General features: G+C 45.5%; 1 protein-coding gene across 1 annotated transcript; it reads left to right on the top strand.

The window, feature by feature from the left end:
* The first annotated feature begins 4232 nt into the window (after positions 1-4232).
* Positions 4233-18115, top strand: slc1a1 (solute carrier family 1 member 1). Its single transcript, XM_018759736.2, has 12 exons — positions 4233-4477; positions 10259-10399; positions 11297-11389; positions 12005-12119; positions 12589-12631; positions 12744-12839; positions 13291-13475; positions 14367-14474; positions 14984-15106; positions 15465-15659; positions 16080-16214; positions 16386-18115. The coding sequence occupies exons 1-12, from the start codon at positions 4384-4386 to the stop codon at positions 16624-16626; spliced, it is 1569 nt and encodes a 522-aa protein (XP_018615252.1). The 5' UTR covers positions 4233-4383; the 3' UTR covers positions 16627-18115.
* Positions 18116-18391: the final 276 nt, after the last annotated feature.

Genomic DNA, 18391 nt, shown 5'->3' with positions numbered 1-18391 from the left:
TCCACGGCCACCCAGGAGCGTCAGGATACGCTGGCGATTGGTGCGTTTTGACATCGCCATGTTGGAGCCACGCCTTTCCGATGCTCCGCTCTCCGCGAGGGCCACGGACGGACAGCATCAATGAAAGTCATTTCTCTTTGTGCGTCCCTGACGCGGTTTTTCTGCCTTTTCTCGCTGCCTGGGGGGTTTGTTCCCTGTCTGGCATTTGTCTGCATTAGAGAGGACCCTTGTGAACAAAAAGATAATAAAAGGTTTTGAGCATCACGGGAATACTTAAATGAAACTGCAGCCCAACCTATACAAGGGAGTGGCCCCAGTTACGTAACGTGTGAACTGGCAAAGAATTCAAATTCAAGATGTAAAAAGCAAGACGAATAAACAGTAGAAAGAAACATCTTGGTGTTACAACACAATATTTCTGTCACGAACAAATGCAGTTAGATGCAGATAAAACGGTTTTCAGGAGATGTTACCCAGTGTTCTCATAATCATTACGTTAGTGGCTCATGCAGCAACAACAACAAAAACATCAACAATAATACCGTTAATATAACAAGGTCTACATACCTGCCCAATGTGCGTTCATAACTGCAAAAATAAGACTACTTTTGTGTACGTTATTATATCTGCAAACTCTCCAACGGCACAAGCTGGTGCCACCTCCGTGAAACAGGCACAGAGATTTATATTTTTGCTTTTTATAACTGTTTTTATTGAGAATATTGTAAAAGAAAATGCCTAATGGGGTGTGTAAAGGTTGCTGAGTCTGTGTAAAATCCTCATCTTCCAGTTAGAATGTATGACATATCGTCTGCGTGTGCGGTGAATTTACACTCGGTGTGTTGTTTCGTTGAAGCAATGCTGCAAGTGGGACCAGACCTTCAAGAGTCTGGAAGAAGAAGTGTGCCTTCTACTGGTAAGCGAACACTTGAAGTGCAACGATCGAGGTACAACCGTTAATATTAGCAACTGTCTGTCTATCTGACACCGCTTGTCCCATTCAGGGTCACGGGGAGCCAGAGCCTAACCTGGCAACACAGGGCGTAAGGCTGGAGGGGGAGGGGACACACCTAGGACGGGACGCCAGTCCATCGCAAGGCACCCCAAGCGGGACTCGAACCTCAGATCCACCAGAGAGCAGGACCCGACCAAACGCGCTGCACCACCACCAACCCCCCATATTAACAACTGTTACCATATTAATCCGACATAAATTATATGTAATGCTTTCTCGATTTCCTTTTCCCTTGGAATAATACTTTAAAAGCCTGTTCGTCCAGTATTTTGACTCTTGTACTCTAAAAATTTCTTTTTCAATTTCTCTTGCTAAGACATGATTGATAGCAGCTGCCTGGAAAGGCCTCCAAGGACTCGCCAAGGTTTCTAATCCATTCCTTCCAGAGGTACGCGTCGAAACTGTTTGCATTTCCTCTCCGTTCTTCCCATCTTTTTCTCCCTTTCCTCATTAACCTCTGCTACTCGCTGCCGTGTTTTGAATAGGGATGAAACTCAGGAGACGGATACAAAGCAAGTCCTTGAATATGGACACTATGAGAGCATGCTGGGGATGTGAGATCACAGATTACCAGCAAGTGTGTCAGTAGCAGAGTAAACAAATAAACGACAACAGTGGTATACAGTCTGGCATGTAAATGAGAAGCAAACAACCACCCGTTTTATATGTCCCAGTGTCTTCTGCTGAATAGATACAGTAAAAGTTACCATGCTGTATAATAAACGGATAATCACTGTAAAAAGCTAAGTGTACTCACTTCACACTGGGGAAGAATTGTCAACTAAATAAGTAAATAAATATGACATGAAACCAATTTAAATGCCTGCTAAATACTACAGTACAATAGCACATTATAAATGGTACAATAATTACAATATTTGCCTGTCTTTGTGGTTAGAAAATATTTTTTCAACATGTTTATTATTTTTACAAAAAAGTAATAAAAGGTTATTTTAGATAGTTAAACTCCAACATAATTGTAACATGAAGGGTATTAAAGGTGTCATGAGACTATTCTTTTCACACTCTTACTCTAAAGATAAATAGATGTGAGAACCTTTTGTTTAATTTGCTGTTAAAGGGAAATATGGGAATGACCCCCAGCAGCCCAGTAAGTGGTCCAGAGCACCAGGAGGTCCAGTAGGGAGGAGATTCCTCTGCAGGGAAATGAAAACAACCATTCAACATCTACAACTGTTTGTCCTGAGTGGGGTCGCGGCAAGCCGGAGTCTACCTGGCAACACAGGCACAGGGCCAAGGGGGGACACACCCAGGACGGGATGCCAGTTGGCCACAAAGCACCCCAAGCAGGGCTTAAATCCCAGACCCGCCACACGGTGGGCAGTGGTCAAACCTGCTGTGCCACCACACCCCCCGAAATGAAAACAGGATTTATTAAATGATGTGACATCCAAAAGTGCCTGGTAACTGTGATTAATGACTGAGAATGAGGACCCTGTTATAAACATTTCAGAAGCTTTTAAATTAAAAACTTCAATGCATTTCATCAAGGAGAAAAAGATTGTTAAAAAGCCCAAGTGAAAGTGGCATTTAACCCATCCAAGTAACCTTATGAGGGGGCAGATCGAGTAGGGTAGCAGAGGGGCAGTGATCCCAACAGGTGAGCACAAATGATGTGGAGGACCCTCAGCTTGGATATTTACACTAAATCAGTAGGGGGCATAATCACTGAAGCTGTTGCCATAATCCACAATCTGGTGGTCTGAGGTTTGAATCCCTTCTCCTGCTGTAGTACCCTTGATCAATTTACTCACTGATATTGCAAAAATTACCTAAATAGGCAAATGAGTAAGTCATTTTGGAAGAAATCATCACATAAATACTTACTAATATGCGATTTGGTTCAATACTACCTTGAAATTTTTGCTTGTTTTAAGAAATTACCAAATAAATGGGTTTTATGCCAACAACTGGAAACACGCCTTAATACTTTATTCAGTGCATCATGACATGTATCATCCACAGTGACTTGTGATCTGGTGTGATCTTTGAGTGTTCATGATGTAGTTGATGATCTCCGGGGTAACGCAATGAATTCAGGGCATTGGTTGTGTTGTTAGGAGGCCACGGTTCATTCTCTGAGATTTCCTGGTCTTTGTAATTGAGCTCACATGGAGCAGATAAAATTGTGTATGATTTACATGTGCATGTATGTGTAATATGTGTGTGATTTCACCTTACAGGAGGAGAAGGTGGAGGTGGTGCAGAACTACAAGTCCCTGGGGGGCGCATTTGAGCAACAGACTGGACTGGTCGGCCAACACAGTAGTAACAAGAGAGGTCAGAAGAAGCTGTACTCTTTGAGGAGGTTCAGGTCCTTGGGTGTGTTCCACAAGCAGCTGTTGTGGTTAGTGCACTTTTCTTTGCTGTGACCTGCTGGGGAAGCAAACTTAGGTCAGGTGATACCAAATGCCTGAACAAACTCATAAGGAATGCCAGCTCCATCACGGGACTGACGATGGACACCCTGGAGGTAGCGGCAGAGAGGAGGGTGCTGGCAAAACTGGAGGTCATCATGACCAATTCCACCACAGTGTGCCAGGAAACTCTGCTGGGGATCAGGACGACCACCAGGCCAGGGTGGGACACCCAGTGCAACGGGTTCCTGTCCTACATTAATACATCACTGATTTATGTCGAAACAATCTGTACATTTTCATACTGTCCCACATTTTGGCCAGAGTGTCAGTGTTTATAGTTTAAATACAATCTTCTCGCAAATAATTAAACAGCTATGGAGTCAAATGGGCAGCTGGGGAGAAGTGTCCTTTTACAAAACCCTCTCTTTATAACTAAGGAGCTGGCGCAAAATTACTCATGCGGTGAGAACTCATTGTCACTCCTGTGTGTGTGTGTGTGAGTGACAACTGGATATGGAAGAGTGTGTACCCTCAGCGCACAAGTTTGTGCATAACTCCACTGAGTACTGTTGCTAATATTTTTGGGCCAAGCCAACACTTGACAAGTTGTTTGTGCTTGTGTGTGTACCTGTGTGTCTGCATGTCCGTGTGAGAGATTCCTGTGTGGACACACACAGTGAGTGACTGGACGAAGTGCACTGACTCGGGGAGGGCCGACCGCAGTCTTCCTTGGGGAGAGTTGGGGGGGGGGGCTCCTCTCACTGGGCTATAAGACGAAGCTCTCTCCCATCCGCACTCCCGTCCGCACTCCCGCGTGCGCGTCACCGCAGCAGCAGCGGCAGCAACGGCAGCAGCCTCCTCCTCAGCCTCCTCAGACTCATCATCAGCAGCAGCGGGTCCGAGGCTCGCTCCCGCACGGGCGCGCTCCCCCTCTTCACCCCCTGCGCCCATCATCACAGACACACAGCCAGACTGGAGAGGAGGAGGATGATAGGCAAGAAGGCGCGCAGCGGCCCCGACGTGCGGCGCTTCCTCCGCAGGAACTGGCTGCTCTTGTCCACCGTGCTGTCGGTGGTGCTCGGTAAGGGGGGACAGGGACGGAGGGAGGGGGGGAGCGGCGGACCGGGTGTCGCCGTTTCTGTCGCGTGCCGCCATTCATTCATTGCCCGCAACAAACTGCGCGATCCGATCGCCGCCGATCATCATCGCCCCAGTTCACCCCCACCCCAGTGTGGCCCTCACAGCTCTGGCATGGGGGGGAGCTCGATGCGATCGATGTCATGTCGATCATGCCATGGCATGGTCACTTCGCGTGTGCGAGTCGGGTGAGCGCGCGCGTGTGGCTCGAGGCAATGAAACCTCTTTGTCTCTCTCTCTCTCGCGCACACACCATACCGGTTCTGTATACATATATATATATATATATATATATATATATATATGTACGTATACAGTATATATATATATGTGCAGTGGACATCGAGAGACCCCCCCACTGCGTCGTTTGTCTCATTCAGCAAGGAGGGGGTGTAAATGAAGGGGTGAAACAACTTACAACGAATGCATTAGGTCAGAGGATGGTGTGGATAGACTAGGACCCTCGTGTCCACTGTGCACATGTAGAGAGGAGAGAGCAAGGCCTGAGAACATCTCTGTCTCCATGCTGTGACTCCAAGTGTCCATCAGCTGACTGATGAATGGTCATGAGGGTCTCTCGCTTTCCTCCACAGTGAGGTGGGGTGGTCCTGTAGGCTCAGGCCCAAACCAAACCCCCATTGCTGTCCCCTGGGGGACTGGAGGGTCCTGAAGGTGACGTGTCTCCATCGGGGCTTGGTGTGCGGTGGATGACCGTGCCAGTGGCCAGTCTGACCGTGTAAGGAGAGTGTTCAGGGACAAAGAGTTACTCTTGGAAACACATCGGTTCATAGTTTGCTGCTGCTTCTGAGCCTTAGAGTCTTTAAAAATCATCATTCTCTTGCAGCGGTTGATATTTGCGGTCCGTCCGTCCATGTTGTTTGATTGATCTTCCACTGCTGCGCTTGAGGTCATGAGATCAGAGCTCCCGACACAGAATCGTAACTCCATCCGCTCTTCCTGGGCTAAACGATGTGTCGTTCATCATGTTTTATGAGACACATAAACACAGAACCGCCCGACTGGCTTAACGATAAACCTCAGAAATAAAAACTTCTATACTATTAATTTCTTCCACCCAGAGACACTGGTGTCATACTGGATCTGTGAATGATTTTAAAGAGATCAGGCTGATGCTCCACATGGACTTTGCTGTTGTAACCTAAAGATGGCCACTGCCATACTTTCCCTCCTTTACCGCAGTGAAATCCAGCTAAATGAAGTGGAGGGAGAAGCTTCTTATAAAAGGATCTCTCTTGTTATTAATTTCAAAGACTGTGACATATTTTCTGCTTTTCTCACAGAGCAGTCCATGGCGGGATGATTTTTGCAACATAGTTTAATAAAGTCAGTCATAATGCATATTATGTTGAGTACTGACATATACAGTATGACATAGTTCTATCACTGTTACAGTCACTAGGAAGTAGTCAGTGTTACATTGTATTGTAACCAGAATGTCCTGGGTCCAAATATGCCATACCCTCAATCAATGTATTTACCCTAATTGATAGAGTAAAAATTATTCAACTCTGCAAATGTGTAGATGAGTGGAAATGGCTTAGTGTGCAAACCTAACACTGTAACATGCCTTGGGCAAAGGTGCCAAATAAATAAAACACATATAGTAAAATTGTCATATCTGATCAATATAAGGTTTTCAAACTGTATTCTTTGAATAATTAATATAACATTTGTATTCTGGTCGATCTACATTGTTTATCTGATCATGTGTCTACATGCAGAAATTAAAAAATTCTGTTGTAGGTCTCATTTAAGTCACTGCCTATAATAAAGTAATTGCCCTGTTTGTTGACAAAACCCTTAAGCCATCTCCATTCTGTAGGTATTGTGATGCAGACAGATTTATGCATATGAAAAAAGTAGATTGGTTTTTTTGTGGAGCCTACTTTGGTGTGGAAAGAACAGTTTGATGTACGATGTGTCACTTTCTTTTCTGTAGAGAGAGAGCGGAAGGAGCTGAATAATAACTTTCTAATTTAATTTCAAAGTCATGTGAAGTTTTTGGGAAAAAGGGGCTTTTCCAGCAGAATGAGCTGGAAAAATTGGCCGTTGATCTTGGAAATCTCACTCTGCTCCTTGATAATGTTTTACATATGGAATAATTAGATATACAGCTTAAAAACTTTCTTGATCCCAAAGGAAACTGAACAGGTGTGAATATATATTTGAATCCTGACATGAGAGCTGCTAAACTTGCACATTTAGTTTAATATCTCACAATAACCATTTCTTATAAAGAAAAAAGTATATCCTACATATCCAAAGCAATGCTTTTTAAGAAGAGGAGCAACTTTAACAAGTCACCTGTCATTTTTAATATGTTGCTTTATTTTTCTTACCCAAAAAGTGGAACAATATCAGTATGAACATCATAATTCTGGATGTACAGTTGTGCGCAGTATATGTCCTTATAATAAATATGATAACAGATTCCCCAGTAGGACGCCATCCTCATCGTCCCCAATAAATCAGCCCTACACTAATGTCCTACTGGGACCTCATCTATGGCCCGATTCCGACCAGGGTGTATATTAGGAGGGTTAGCGACCGTTGATCTTGCTGCGCTTTGCTGTTCAGGACTGATGAGCTCAGCTCGCCCAGTATTGATCAGCACCTCATCCGTGAGCGCAGTGAGGCAGTGGACCCTGTGTTAACTCTTACTTATCGTAAGGGCCCATTAGCTTGTGTCTGCTGGAATGGCCACAACCTGATGAATAAGGCGAGGACCTGAGACAACAGTTGAGGGAACCAGGAGGTGACATCACTGTTTCAATGCTAAAAGGAAAAGGCGGCTCAGAGTAGCACCCACGGTAAGACCTATAGCATCCTGTGATGCTACTGCACGGTATGTGGGTAATGTATATATTTACCCAATAAATTCTCTGGACTAAATTTATATATGGGGGTTTGTTGATAGGCTTTTTATGCGGATATAACGTAATTGTCACGTGCACGACACTCTAACCTGCCTCTCATCAGGGAGGCACGGGATAAAGACGGCTGCTTGCGGAACCTCATTTCGAGCAACAGCAGCTTCCGCGTGCTTCGCATTCCTAGCTCTTTTCTGTTCCTGGTTCTCTGGCATCCGACCTTCGCTGCGTCGTCACGACTACGTCCCTCGTCTCTCCTACGAAACCCCGATCGCTCATCGCCTAACCCACGCCTGTCCCTGACCACTGTTTTTCGCCTGCCCTTTTGGTTTTGCTGATAATAAAAGAACCCGCAACTGGGTCCAACTCAGCAATGCCCCGGCTTCCCTTCTTCCAGCATGACAGTAACTTTTTCCAAAATTTATTTCATGGATATAACTAAACTCAGTAGACCTTTAATCCAATAGCTCCAAATTAGTGCCAGAGAAGATCACCTTTTATTGCCCTCGCTTCAGACCCACTTATTCTACATCAAGCCGTAGTAAATGGCCTGTGAAGGATGTCTCTCGTCGCCCAGTTCATGGCCTCTCCTGTAAATTGTTTACCGACTTTCAACAAGGGTCCATGTCCACCTTCAAAGGCAATCTAATAATGGCCATGGAGGAGCTGCAAAGAGTGTGGTTACAGATGCACTTGGCTTCACTTCCCTGTCTTCCTAGAGCGACCCTGGCAGAGCAATGCGTGGGGGAACACAGATGCCCGGTGTGCCATGTTTCGCTTGTGCTGAGACATCACAGGGACTCGTCGCCAGAACAAATCCATTTGCTGACAGTTTAAAGACCTGAATGAAATCCCCAATCATCATAACTGCTGGCAAAATGGCCTTTAAAGTGCATCAATTAGAGGCTTGTGTGACAAAGTAAACAGCGGGAAGCTTGGAACGTGACGCTCGGGTCGCGTCCCACTTCTCAGGAGGACTTTATAGGAGACTACATGGGCCGATTAGAAGCTGCAGGAAGCACGCATCACTTGGGAACACAGGAAACTATCAAGCACAGCTAGGTATGTTCGGTGTAATAAACTTGCAGTCCCGCGGTTTCAACCTTCTGAGGCCATTCGTTTTTGTCCGCTCTGGAGGACACGTATAATAAGTGTATCTCTCAAACTGTACATATACCGATGCTGAATCCTAATGCACCTTACAGAGGACAGCCTATGCTTGTCGGTGTTAGGGGTGGTGTTTAGACAGCTCTCCAGAAATCTTTGAAATAGGGTCTCGGGATGTTAATAGAGCTGTCTGTGTTGTGGCCCAGGGTGTGAGCCCAGAGAAAAAGCGGGGAATATTAAATGCGGTCTGAGGTCCACCTATGGCAGCTTTCCTCCCATTTACGTTTTATTCATTTAGCTGACACTTTTGCCCAAAGCAACTTAAATGTTAAGCTGCTTACAATTATTTCCCTATTTATACAGCTGGGGTAATTTTTTTTTTTTCTTTTTTAAACAGGTGCCATTTAAAGTAAGTATCTTGCTCAAGGGTATTACAGTTAGAGGGAATCAAATCTGCAACCTTTGGGTCCAAAGGCAGCAGCTGTAACCCCTACACTGCCAGCTATCTCCCTTCAACAGGCCTGATGCACTTGGTGAGGAGGTCGGGAGATGCTGTATCTCCTGAGTGACAGTGACAGCACAGCTGTACCACGGGACATGTGCTCATGTGTTCATCTGCTTGACCCCGCCTCTCATTCCAAAGCTGCTCGATTCAGGGGAAGATGTTTCTCTTGGGTTTCAATCCCAAACCCGTAAGTCCCAGGTGTGGTTCACTGAGTTGCCTGTATGCACGGGGTCCCAAAAAGAAGCCCAGCTGGGCCCTGAAAGTGCTCTTTGTGTCCATGTGAATCAGGGTAAACTCCAGCTTTTATCAACAACAGCACAGCAAATGTATCAAAGCTGCGCAGTTCCATCCGAGATGCCAGTTTACTGATTCACGAGTGTTTCACGGTCACGTTATCAGCAGAAAGCCTTCTCTTGCTGTGCGGAATGTTGAATGTCTGATAAGTGGCCCGGCAGAGGCGCTGGGTTGCTGTAACAGGGTGTTGGCTCTGTAGAATTTTTGCCTTGCAAAATTATACTATGTGCAGGATAACGCAATCGTGAAAAGATTACGTTATCGCTGCTGTGAATTGTTAACTGACACGTCTGGTACAGTTTGCTCTTCGTCTCCCGGTTGTTTTGATCCTTCATCTTTTTTTATGTCAAGCATATGACGACAGATTGGATTTATAATGACATAAAAGATGCCACTTTACAGTGACAGTTCAAGGCCTTTCTGGTTGAATGAGGTGCAGAGATTCCAAACGGGAGTCTCCTCTGGTAAAAATGTCCTTTTTTTTTATCCAGTCTTGATACCTCTTTGTATATTACATCAGTACTAAAGAGCAGGAAATTGTATGCATTTTATAGATTATTCATATACTCAGCCACCTAAGCAGTTCAGTCTTTAGAATCACTGAGCCACACACTGTAATTCAGAGCTGACACCCCAGTGACGTGTGTCACGTTGGAGGGATTGCGCAATAATGCTGTGGCTTATGAGTGGGGATTGGACTGAACAACCATCTGCATTGGGGCTTTTTCCTGTCTCATGATGTTGGTTTGGAACAGACACACCAGGTGACGGGGGGTGTGGGGGTTGGAGAGAACTGCAGACGAGCAAATTAGACTCCATGTGTGAAACGGGGGATTGGTGGAACAGTAGGGTCTCATTCCATTCTGGTTGCTGTCCAGTGTCCCACGTGCAAGTGCTTCTGCTCACCCTTGTCCTGGGACCTCCTCAGGCATCGGATTGGGTCTGCTGGTGCGTCAGTATGGCTCGCTGTCCCAGCTCCACAAGTACTACTTCGGCTTCCCGGGGGAGATTCTGATGCGAATGCTCAAGATGGTCATCCTGCCGCTCGTCATTTCCAGCATGATAACAGGTAAGTGGACTCTGCAGGATCCATTCACTGTCACGTCTCTTTTCTGTAGCACAAGGTGAAAAAAACACAAACCTCATAAAATAAAATAACGGGGTATTTTGCAGAGTAGCTTTGCTCGTGTTGACACATCAGCGTATTTTAGAGTTACGTACAGTTCATGGGTTCGGTGTGCAGTTTCTATGGGAACCACAAAGTGGGTTAGGAACCAAAGCACTAGGGGACGCAGGTCATTGAATTATTTAAAGAAGTGACAGATTCAGTGTGGCCTTTGACGAGCGCAGGCCTTCTGCGGGAAAACAAAGGAGCAAAGAGAAAACGGTGGAGGGTGTGAATTGGCCTTTGAGTCCCAAATCAGAAGCACTTATCTGCTCTTCAGTGCCACCAAAAAGCCCAGCACAGGGAAACCAACAGTTAACAAAGAATCTCACCTTCTTGGCTATGAGGTGGCAAATGAACCCTTCTCTCTCTGCCATACATATCGTACATGTTGTACTGTACATACCGTACTGGTGCAGCACCCTGCTCTCCATGAAAGAATGTGACTGACACGTCTGCTTTCCAAAGTGTTCTTCGGTGTTTCAGCTATTAATGGTTTAGTTTGAGAACATCCACAAGGGGTTAGGGTTGATATTAAGGGGCATGTGAGCACCTTGACCACATGGCACATGGGTTCTAGGTCCTGCTCAGTGCTGCACACTCAGCTGGTGCTCCTTTTGCTCTGGTGGCACAATGGTAATACTGTCAGGGTCCTAGACAGGGTTTGGACTGTGATCAGGATCCAGAAAAACAAGGCATAGGATTCATCTCTGAAGACCACTTTGAATATCGTACAAACAGAAGGTGTGAGCGCATCAGCTACGTGTGGCCATCTCCTGACATGATGTCACTTTTTCTCAGGTGTGGCTGCCCTCGACTCCGAGGTGTCTGGCAGGATTGGTTTGCGTGCGGTCGTCTACTACTTCTCCACCACCATCATCGCTGTTATCCTGGGTGAGCATCGTGGCTGACAGGAGCTCAGAGGGAAGCTCTCTCACTGTTGACGTAATGGATTCCAAATTGTGTTTCACACTGATTGAGGTCTGAGTTCTTTACTGCGGTACTGGTTACTGGAAATGGTTCTCCAGCAACACGGTATAAGTCACACTCTGGACCTTGTATCACACACACCTTGCAAAGTCAAAATCTCACAGAGTTTGTAAATCTTGCCTGAAATGAATGGAGTTCCTGCTGCACAGCCTTGGAAGAAAAAACAGGGCAGGAGGTGGGATAGTGGATGGAGCTGTTGGCTTACAGTAAAAGGATCTGATTTTCAGTCCCTCTCCTGCTCCAATACCCTTGATCAAGGCACTTAGCCTGAATTGATGCAGTAAATGTATAAATGGGTAAATCAGTGAAGTAGCTCAGTGCACAGACCTCACATTCTAAGTCACAGTGGAGAAAAGTTTATTATTTAATAATAAAAAGACCCCACAGAATAATGTGGTTTAATGACTCTATAGAATCAGCCCAGAAACTGAGACTCTGGTCTGTCTGACCCAGAGTTGATGCACGAGAACATGTATGACAAATGTCCAAAGCGCATCAGTTTTCAAAAACCTTTTTCAGGGATTGTTTTGGTTATGGCTATCAAGCCGGGTGTCTCTCATGAAGCTGACAACCTAGACAGAACGGGCTCAACGCCGGACGTCACCACCGTGGACGCCATGCTGGACCTCCTCAGGTGGCATCTCCAGCCCTGCTCATGATCTTCTCTCACTGTGGAATTTCACACACAGTACCATATTGTTATACTATAAAGTTTGACTATAAATCAACTAATGAGATGATAAATGAATGACCTTTGTTAAAAGGGTTTTCTTCATATGACACCTCAGAAACTGTACCTACCGCAAATGGCTTGCAGCACTTAAGATTTAATTCTCATTAGAATTGTCATTTGTAATCTATATAATGCCGTAGCCATAAAATACGATGTATAGCTCAGAATGACAGGCAGCGACGGGTAGTAGTCTCACCCCCTGCTGTAGTACCTTTGATCAAGGTACTTACCCTGAACTGATGAGTAAATCAGTGTAGTGGCCTAGTGTGCCAGTCTCTCACCGTAAGATGCCTTGGAGAAAGGGGTCACATTAAGGAATAAATGATAATAAATTACTACAGGTATTTTTATTTTGTCCTTTCACTGACAGGAACATGTTTGCTGAGAACCTCGTCCAAGCTTGCTTTCAGCAGGTAAAGTCCATTACCTCCTCGTTCTAGATGGATGCTCACGGTCTTAGGTGTTATTTTAACCAGTATCCACTTACAAGCCAACGATTGTAACCTAAAATTGGTTGAATTGCAGTTCAAGACCAAGCGTGAGGAAATTGAACCCAGTAAGCCTGCAGCGAACACAGAAGTGCCACCGTCCGTCACCGTCATGACAACGCTTGTCCCAGAAGTAAGTGTCACCGAGATGCACACGGCAGCGGTTAAATGTGCTCAAAGTGGTCATCTGTCTCCGTCTTCTGCCGAATGAAGAGCACTCTGAGGTACAGATGAGGTGTAAACTTCTCTCTATGGGTCTCAGAAACACAAAGTCAAGCAGACTCATCGCATTCATTGTATTTACATATTGGGTAAATGCCGTAGATCAGGCCAGTAGGCTACTGGTGCACAAGCTGTAAAAGGTGCAAATGTGCAGGGAGGCAGTTCTTAGATGAAAGATCGTTGAAAGCAGAGGAAATTATTAACCATGTTATAGTTAATATACTCTACAAGGAGGCACAACAGAATAAGCCATTCTAGTTAATGAAATTTAGACTCTGTTAGAACAAGCAAGACCCTTCTGCCATGGAGTCTAATTTCCACCCCATTCGTACAGCTCTCACCAACTTTCCCTCTGCTTACAGAACATAACCAAGGACTACAAGATAGTGGGGCTGTACTCAGACGGAGTCAACGTGCTGGGGCTCATCGTATTCTGTCTGGTGTTTGGCCTGGTCATTGGCCAGATGGGTGAGAGGGGGCGCATCCTCATCGAGTTCTTTGACGCACTCAATGAGGCAACCATGAAAATTGTCCACATCATAATGTGGTACGAGTTATTTTTACTGCCAGTTCATGGGGTACACTGGGGGGATATTTTTTTCTGTCGGTTTGCTGGTTCTGTGAATGTACTGTGTGGTCTTGTTCTCCATGATGTTCATGAGGAAAACAGGATAAATATGGCCCTTCAGTGGAGATGATGAATCATCAATTTGCTTTCTGCTTTTCTTTGTTACTCATACTAGAGCATAACCAACCTGTCACCTGTCTAACATTGCTAGTTGCTCTGGAAAAAGGTGCCAACTAAACAATAAGAATGAAGGTTATTCTGTATAATGTGAAGATGTACTGTTTCTCTGAAGCTTTAAGATCCCGCTGTAACAGCTGCAGCCCTCGGTGGGATAAAGCAAGCGGTGAAGTGACAGCCGAGCCACAAACAAGCTGTACAGCTCCTCTGCATTCGCTGAGAACAGAAAAAACAAAGCAACGTTTGCTGGTGTAGCTGTTGAGAAGCACCAAAGGGCACAAAAAAACAAAAGCACAAAAGAAAGAAACAAACCAAAAAAAAAAACACGAATACATGTCTTCCAACGCCTGAAACCTATCGGCCTGATGACAGTTATTTTCAGGGCAGTATGTGGCACATTTTTCAGTATTTTTGCAATCTGACAGGCCTGGGTTCTAATCCCAGCTCTTGCTGCAGTACCTTTGTTCAAGGTACTTACCCTGAATTGATGCAGTAAAAATTACCCACTGGATAAATCAGTGAAGTTAAGTGTACCAACGTGATATAAGTCACTTTGGAGAAAGATATCAGGTACCAGAGTGAATAGTCATGTGCCCTTTCCCATCAATTCTGTGGAGGAATCTCTGAAGAATCCCAGATGCTGTGGCTGTGCAGTTCTGACATTTCTCTCCTTTTCCCTTTGTTGGTTCACAGTTACATGCCTATTGGAATTCTGTTCCTGATTGCTGCCAAGATCATTGAGGTTGAGGACTGGGACATCTTCAGGAAACTCGGGCTGTATATGGTCACCGTACTGAGCGGGTGAGCCAGTGTAACAATGTTTTCCATGCCCAGGGGAGGGAGATTTATGGCTGGTGTCAACGTTCACACTTTCTAGCCAGTGCCTGTTTCTGGGCAGATAAAGAAACACTTGCAACAAAAACCCATCAATTTGAAAATGGCTAGCTCATGGGGATGTGTAATTAAGTCCTACACTGACACCCCATGGCTCTTAAATCCAGTTTGCAGATGTTGACTAATAAAAGCCACTGGAGCAAAGTGCGTTGTGGGTAATTTGAGAGCAGGAACAGGCATGTCCTGGTTCTTGAAGAGCAGTGCTCATAATTTGTTGTCCACCAACCCAGACGGACACACAGCAAAGCAAACCTTCACGCAAGCATGGTGAGTGACCAAACCGCTGGAGCACCAAGTCAGTCGAAAGCGATTGGTGGACTCAGTTAGCCCAACCCGATGGAAAAAACATCACCCCTACGATCTGCCACGAAAAAAGAGACCTGACATTCAGTCTGACTCTTCCCTCCTCTGTGCAGGCTGGCCATCCACTCCATCATCTTCCTCCCGCTCATCTACTTTGTGTTTGTGAGGAAGAACCCGTTCACGTTTTTCCTGGGGATGGCCCAAGCCTTACTCACTGCCCTCATGATCTCCTCCAGGTACTTCCAAGGCTCAGAGGCTTCACACACTCATTCCAAACAACTTCTCACCATAATTTGGCTCCATTACAGCTGTGATGCTGTTAATATTGCAAATGGAACCGAAAAAATATATTTCCCTCCATTTTTCTATAGATATTTAAATGAATTATGAATTAGCCAGCAAACATTTTACCCAAAGTATGGGGTCTAAATGCCTATAAATCTCTGTATAACAGGAAGACTTCTTAAAAAAGTATAGTATAGACATACAAAATTACTTATTGAAAAGCTGTTTGAGTCTCACAAAATTAATTGTCCGGTTGTATGGAATATCACCACATGTGCAAACTTGTCGGAAAAATGATGCCCCTCTCAGCTCAGCAACTCTGCCTGTCACCTTCCGGTGCGCTGAGGAGAACAACATGATCGACAAGCGCATCACACGCTTCGTGCTGCCGGTCGGCGCCACCATCAACATGGACGGCACGGCTCTCTATGAGGCCGTAGCTGCCATCTTCATCGCCCAGCTCAACAACTATGTCCTCGATGTTGGTCAGATCATCACCATCAGGTGTGTCTTGGCTTACTGGTTGGGAAAACATGGGGCAGTTAGAACTTGAAGGCATGAAACGTTGTCAGCTCTGCTTAAGATGCAAGCCAGAATTTTGCTTTCGTACCGTGCATTCTTCTTTGAAAGATTAAGTCCACATTTAATTAAGATACAACAAAATATTAATGTCGGTGAGTAATGGCTCACAATGAATCTTACCTGTATTTCCTGCTTTCAGGTGAGAAAATCAGTGACTTGCTACTGGTTATTTAATAGATGATTTCTGGCATATTTTAAAATGGAACACAGTGTTAATTTGCCAAGTTTTAATGATTATTTAATCTTCCTGTTAGTAACCCTGCATGTCAGTGGCGAGCTGCTGGTGGTGATAGACCGTTTGTGTTTTTGTGAGACTCTGCACTGCGCTTTCTCTGCCTGCAGCATAACAGCAACGGCTGCCAGCATCGGGGCCGCTGGTGTTCCCAATGCCGGCATGGTTACCATGGTGATTGTCCTGACTGCTTTGGGACTTCCAGCCAGTGATGTCACTCTCATAATTGCTGTGGATTGGCTCCTGTGAGTGCCATTCCTCTTCTTGGATGATATCTGGCATTTTGCGACAGTCCCTTAGCAGAACGACGTGCTGTAGGTGTGAGTAGCTTCGGTGGTGAAAGCAAATGTCTGTGTGTCATCGCTGAAGCCTTAAAGTAGCCTGGCTGTTCCCTGTCCCCTTTCTCTCTTCTTCAGCGACCGCTTCCGAACCATGGTCAATGTACTGGGGGATGCCTTTGGTGCTGGCATTGTCCAGAAACTCTCCAAGAAGGAGCTGGAGAGAATGGATCTGACGTCGGACGTGGACGTGGTGAACCCCTTCGCCCTGGAGGCCACGATGGACGACGAGGATGGCGAGAAAAAGTCCTACGTCAACGGTGGTTTCACGGTGGACAAGAGCGACACCATATCCTTCACACAGACCTCTCAGTTCTAGCGGTCAGCGGAGGGCGGGAGCTGGTGAGGCGCCGCGCTGAACGTGCGAGGCTGGAGGTAGGAGTCGTAGCATCAGTGCCACCACACGACGACAACGATGACGACCACAACAAGCAGTGAGAGCGGAAGCATCGGGAGCCAGACTTCGGCAATAGCTACCATTAGTTCTCCCAGGGGCCCTTCGGGAGTCGGTGCCAAACTGGAGAAAGAAGATCAGGACACGGAGGTGTTTCCATAAACACAGGGGCTGCTCTCCTGAACAGGAGTGCTTCACTGAGGACAAACACACTTTGCTTCATGCTTACGAGTTGTGTGTTGTGTAGCCTTATGTGAGACCACATCATTCTAGAGTCAACCGGCCCAGCCCGCTGTCATGGAAAGCCAGACTGCTGTGTGCGCGACATTCAGATCTTCTCCTCATCATCAGTGTCATTGTGGCTTTTGGAAGCGCCGCCTTCTCCGTCCACGTGTTTGTGCTGCGTAAAACTCACTCGAACCTGGCCGCTGGACTATGCTGTGTATGTGTCCTCTATCATCGAGCATGGGTAACGCATCCGACAATGAGTATACTCAAGAACATCTATGATTAATGTCGTTCTTAGATCCAAATTTTTTTAGATCCTTTTTTATTTCAGAATATTAATTGTGACTTTTGTGGAATTTTCTAGATCAGCTCTTATAATTGTAGCTCATTTGCCTGCATGATTCATATGGGGTAGAAATGTAGGGTAGAGATGGGTTTGACCTTACAGAGAGTTCTGGTAGGAACCAGCAAGCCATCTTTCTTCATCAGCTGTTTCCTCTTTTCCAAGTTCTCGGCAACGCCACCACGTGCATTAGGAAACGTGTGCGTTACCGCATACCGAGCAGCCGTTCTCCAGGAGTGTAAAGCCCTGGCGCGTTTGTATAAAAGGAGTCATTTCCCTCATTTGCTCGAATGTTTGGGTGCTGCAGGTTTTGTTAATGAGTTTCATACCTGTTTGTTTTTTGGTAATTCAGACCCAGACAGTTCTGAGTGTTCTAGAACATTCTGTTTCCGTCAAATGCAGTGTACAGCGAGAGGGAGCTTTTTAAAATATGTTACTAATGAGTTGATGCATGAAGCAATGTGAGAGATTTTTAAATGAGGGAGCATGTGAATGAAGACTGCTGATTGGGATTTGTTGTGTCAAGGACCACAGGAGCTGGTGGTGGAGATCCCTGGTGTGTCCTGCGGTCCTCGGTTGTAGTGTCATGGAGAAAATTCAAAATTTTTATTACTTGTGAAGAAGCCGTGGCTTGAAGAAACGCGCTGTACTGTAGTATCGTACACCCCACCCTCTGAGCACTCTTCCATCCATGGGGGATGGCAGTGACCAAAGCCATTTGATAGTCAGTTTGCGGTGACAAACCATCCACAGTCACTGCGCCGATCCTAAAGCAGAACCCGGAAAGGACCCGCTGAAAGAAGCGTTTGACTTGGACCCCATACAGGCAATATGATCCTACAATTAAAATGCAATAATCATTTCCCTGCCATCATGTTTTTTCTTTACTTTTAACTCTGTATTTTCAATTTTATATTCTGATTAAAGTTCACAGTCCATGAGGGAAAAATGTGCCAAACCTGTGCCAAATATAACACGTGAAGTGGAAAGACAAGTTTCTTTATGAATAATACAAGATTTTGTAAAATGTGAATGTAAACACTGTCCATCTAGGCAAAATTGTGACAAATGAAAGCTCAGCTTGTAAAAACCTTTTTAACAGAAACGTGAACTTTGTAT

This window comes from Scleropages formosus, chromosome 5 (genome assembly GCF_900964775.1).
Source record: "Scleropages formosus chromosome 5, fSclFor1.1, whole genome shotgun sequence".
In the NCBI taxonomy this organism is placed as follows: Eukaryota; Metazoa; Chordata; class Actinopteri; order Osteoglossiformes; family Osteoglossidae; genus Scleropages; species Scleropages formosus.
Note: the sequence above shows the minus strand (reverse complement) of the source record. Positions and strands in the feature narration are given on the sequence as shown.

Excerpts from the sequence above, each read along its gene's own strand:
- slc1a1 (XM_018759736.2), top strand. The coding sequence starts at position 4,384 with ATGATAGGCAAGAAGGCGCGCAGCGGCCCCGACGTGCGGCGCTTCCTC. Across the intron at positions 12,120-12,588 it reads GCCATGCTGGACCTCCTCAG|GAACATGTTTGCTGAGAACC; the intron begins GTGGCATCTCCA and ends TTTCACTGACAG. Across the intron at positions 16,215-16,385 it reads ATTGCTGTGGATTGGCTCCT|CGACCGCTTCCGAACCATGG; the intron begins GTGAGTGCCATT and ends TCTCTTCTTCAG.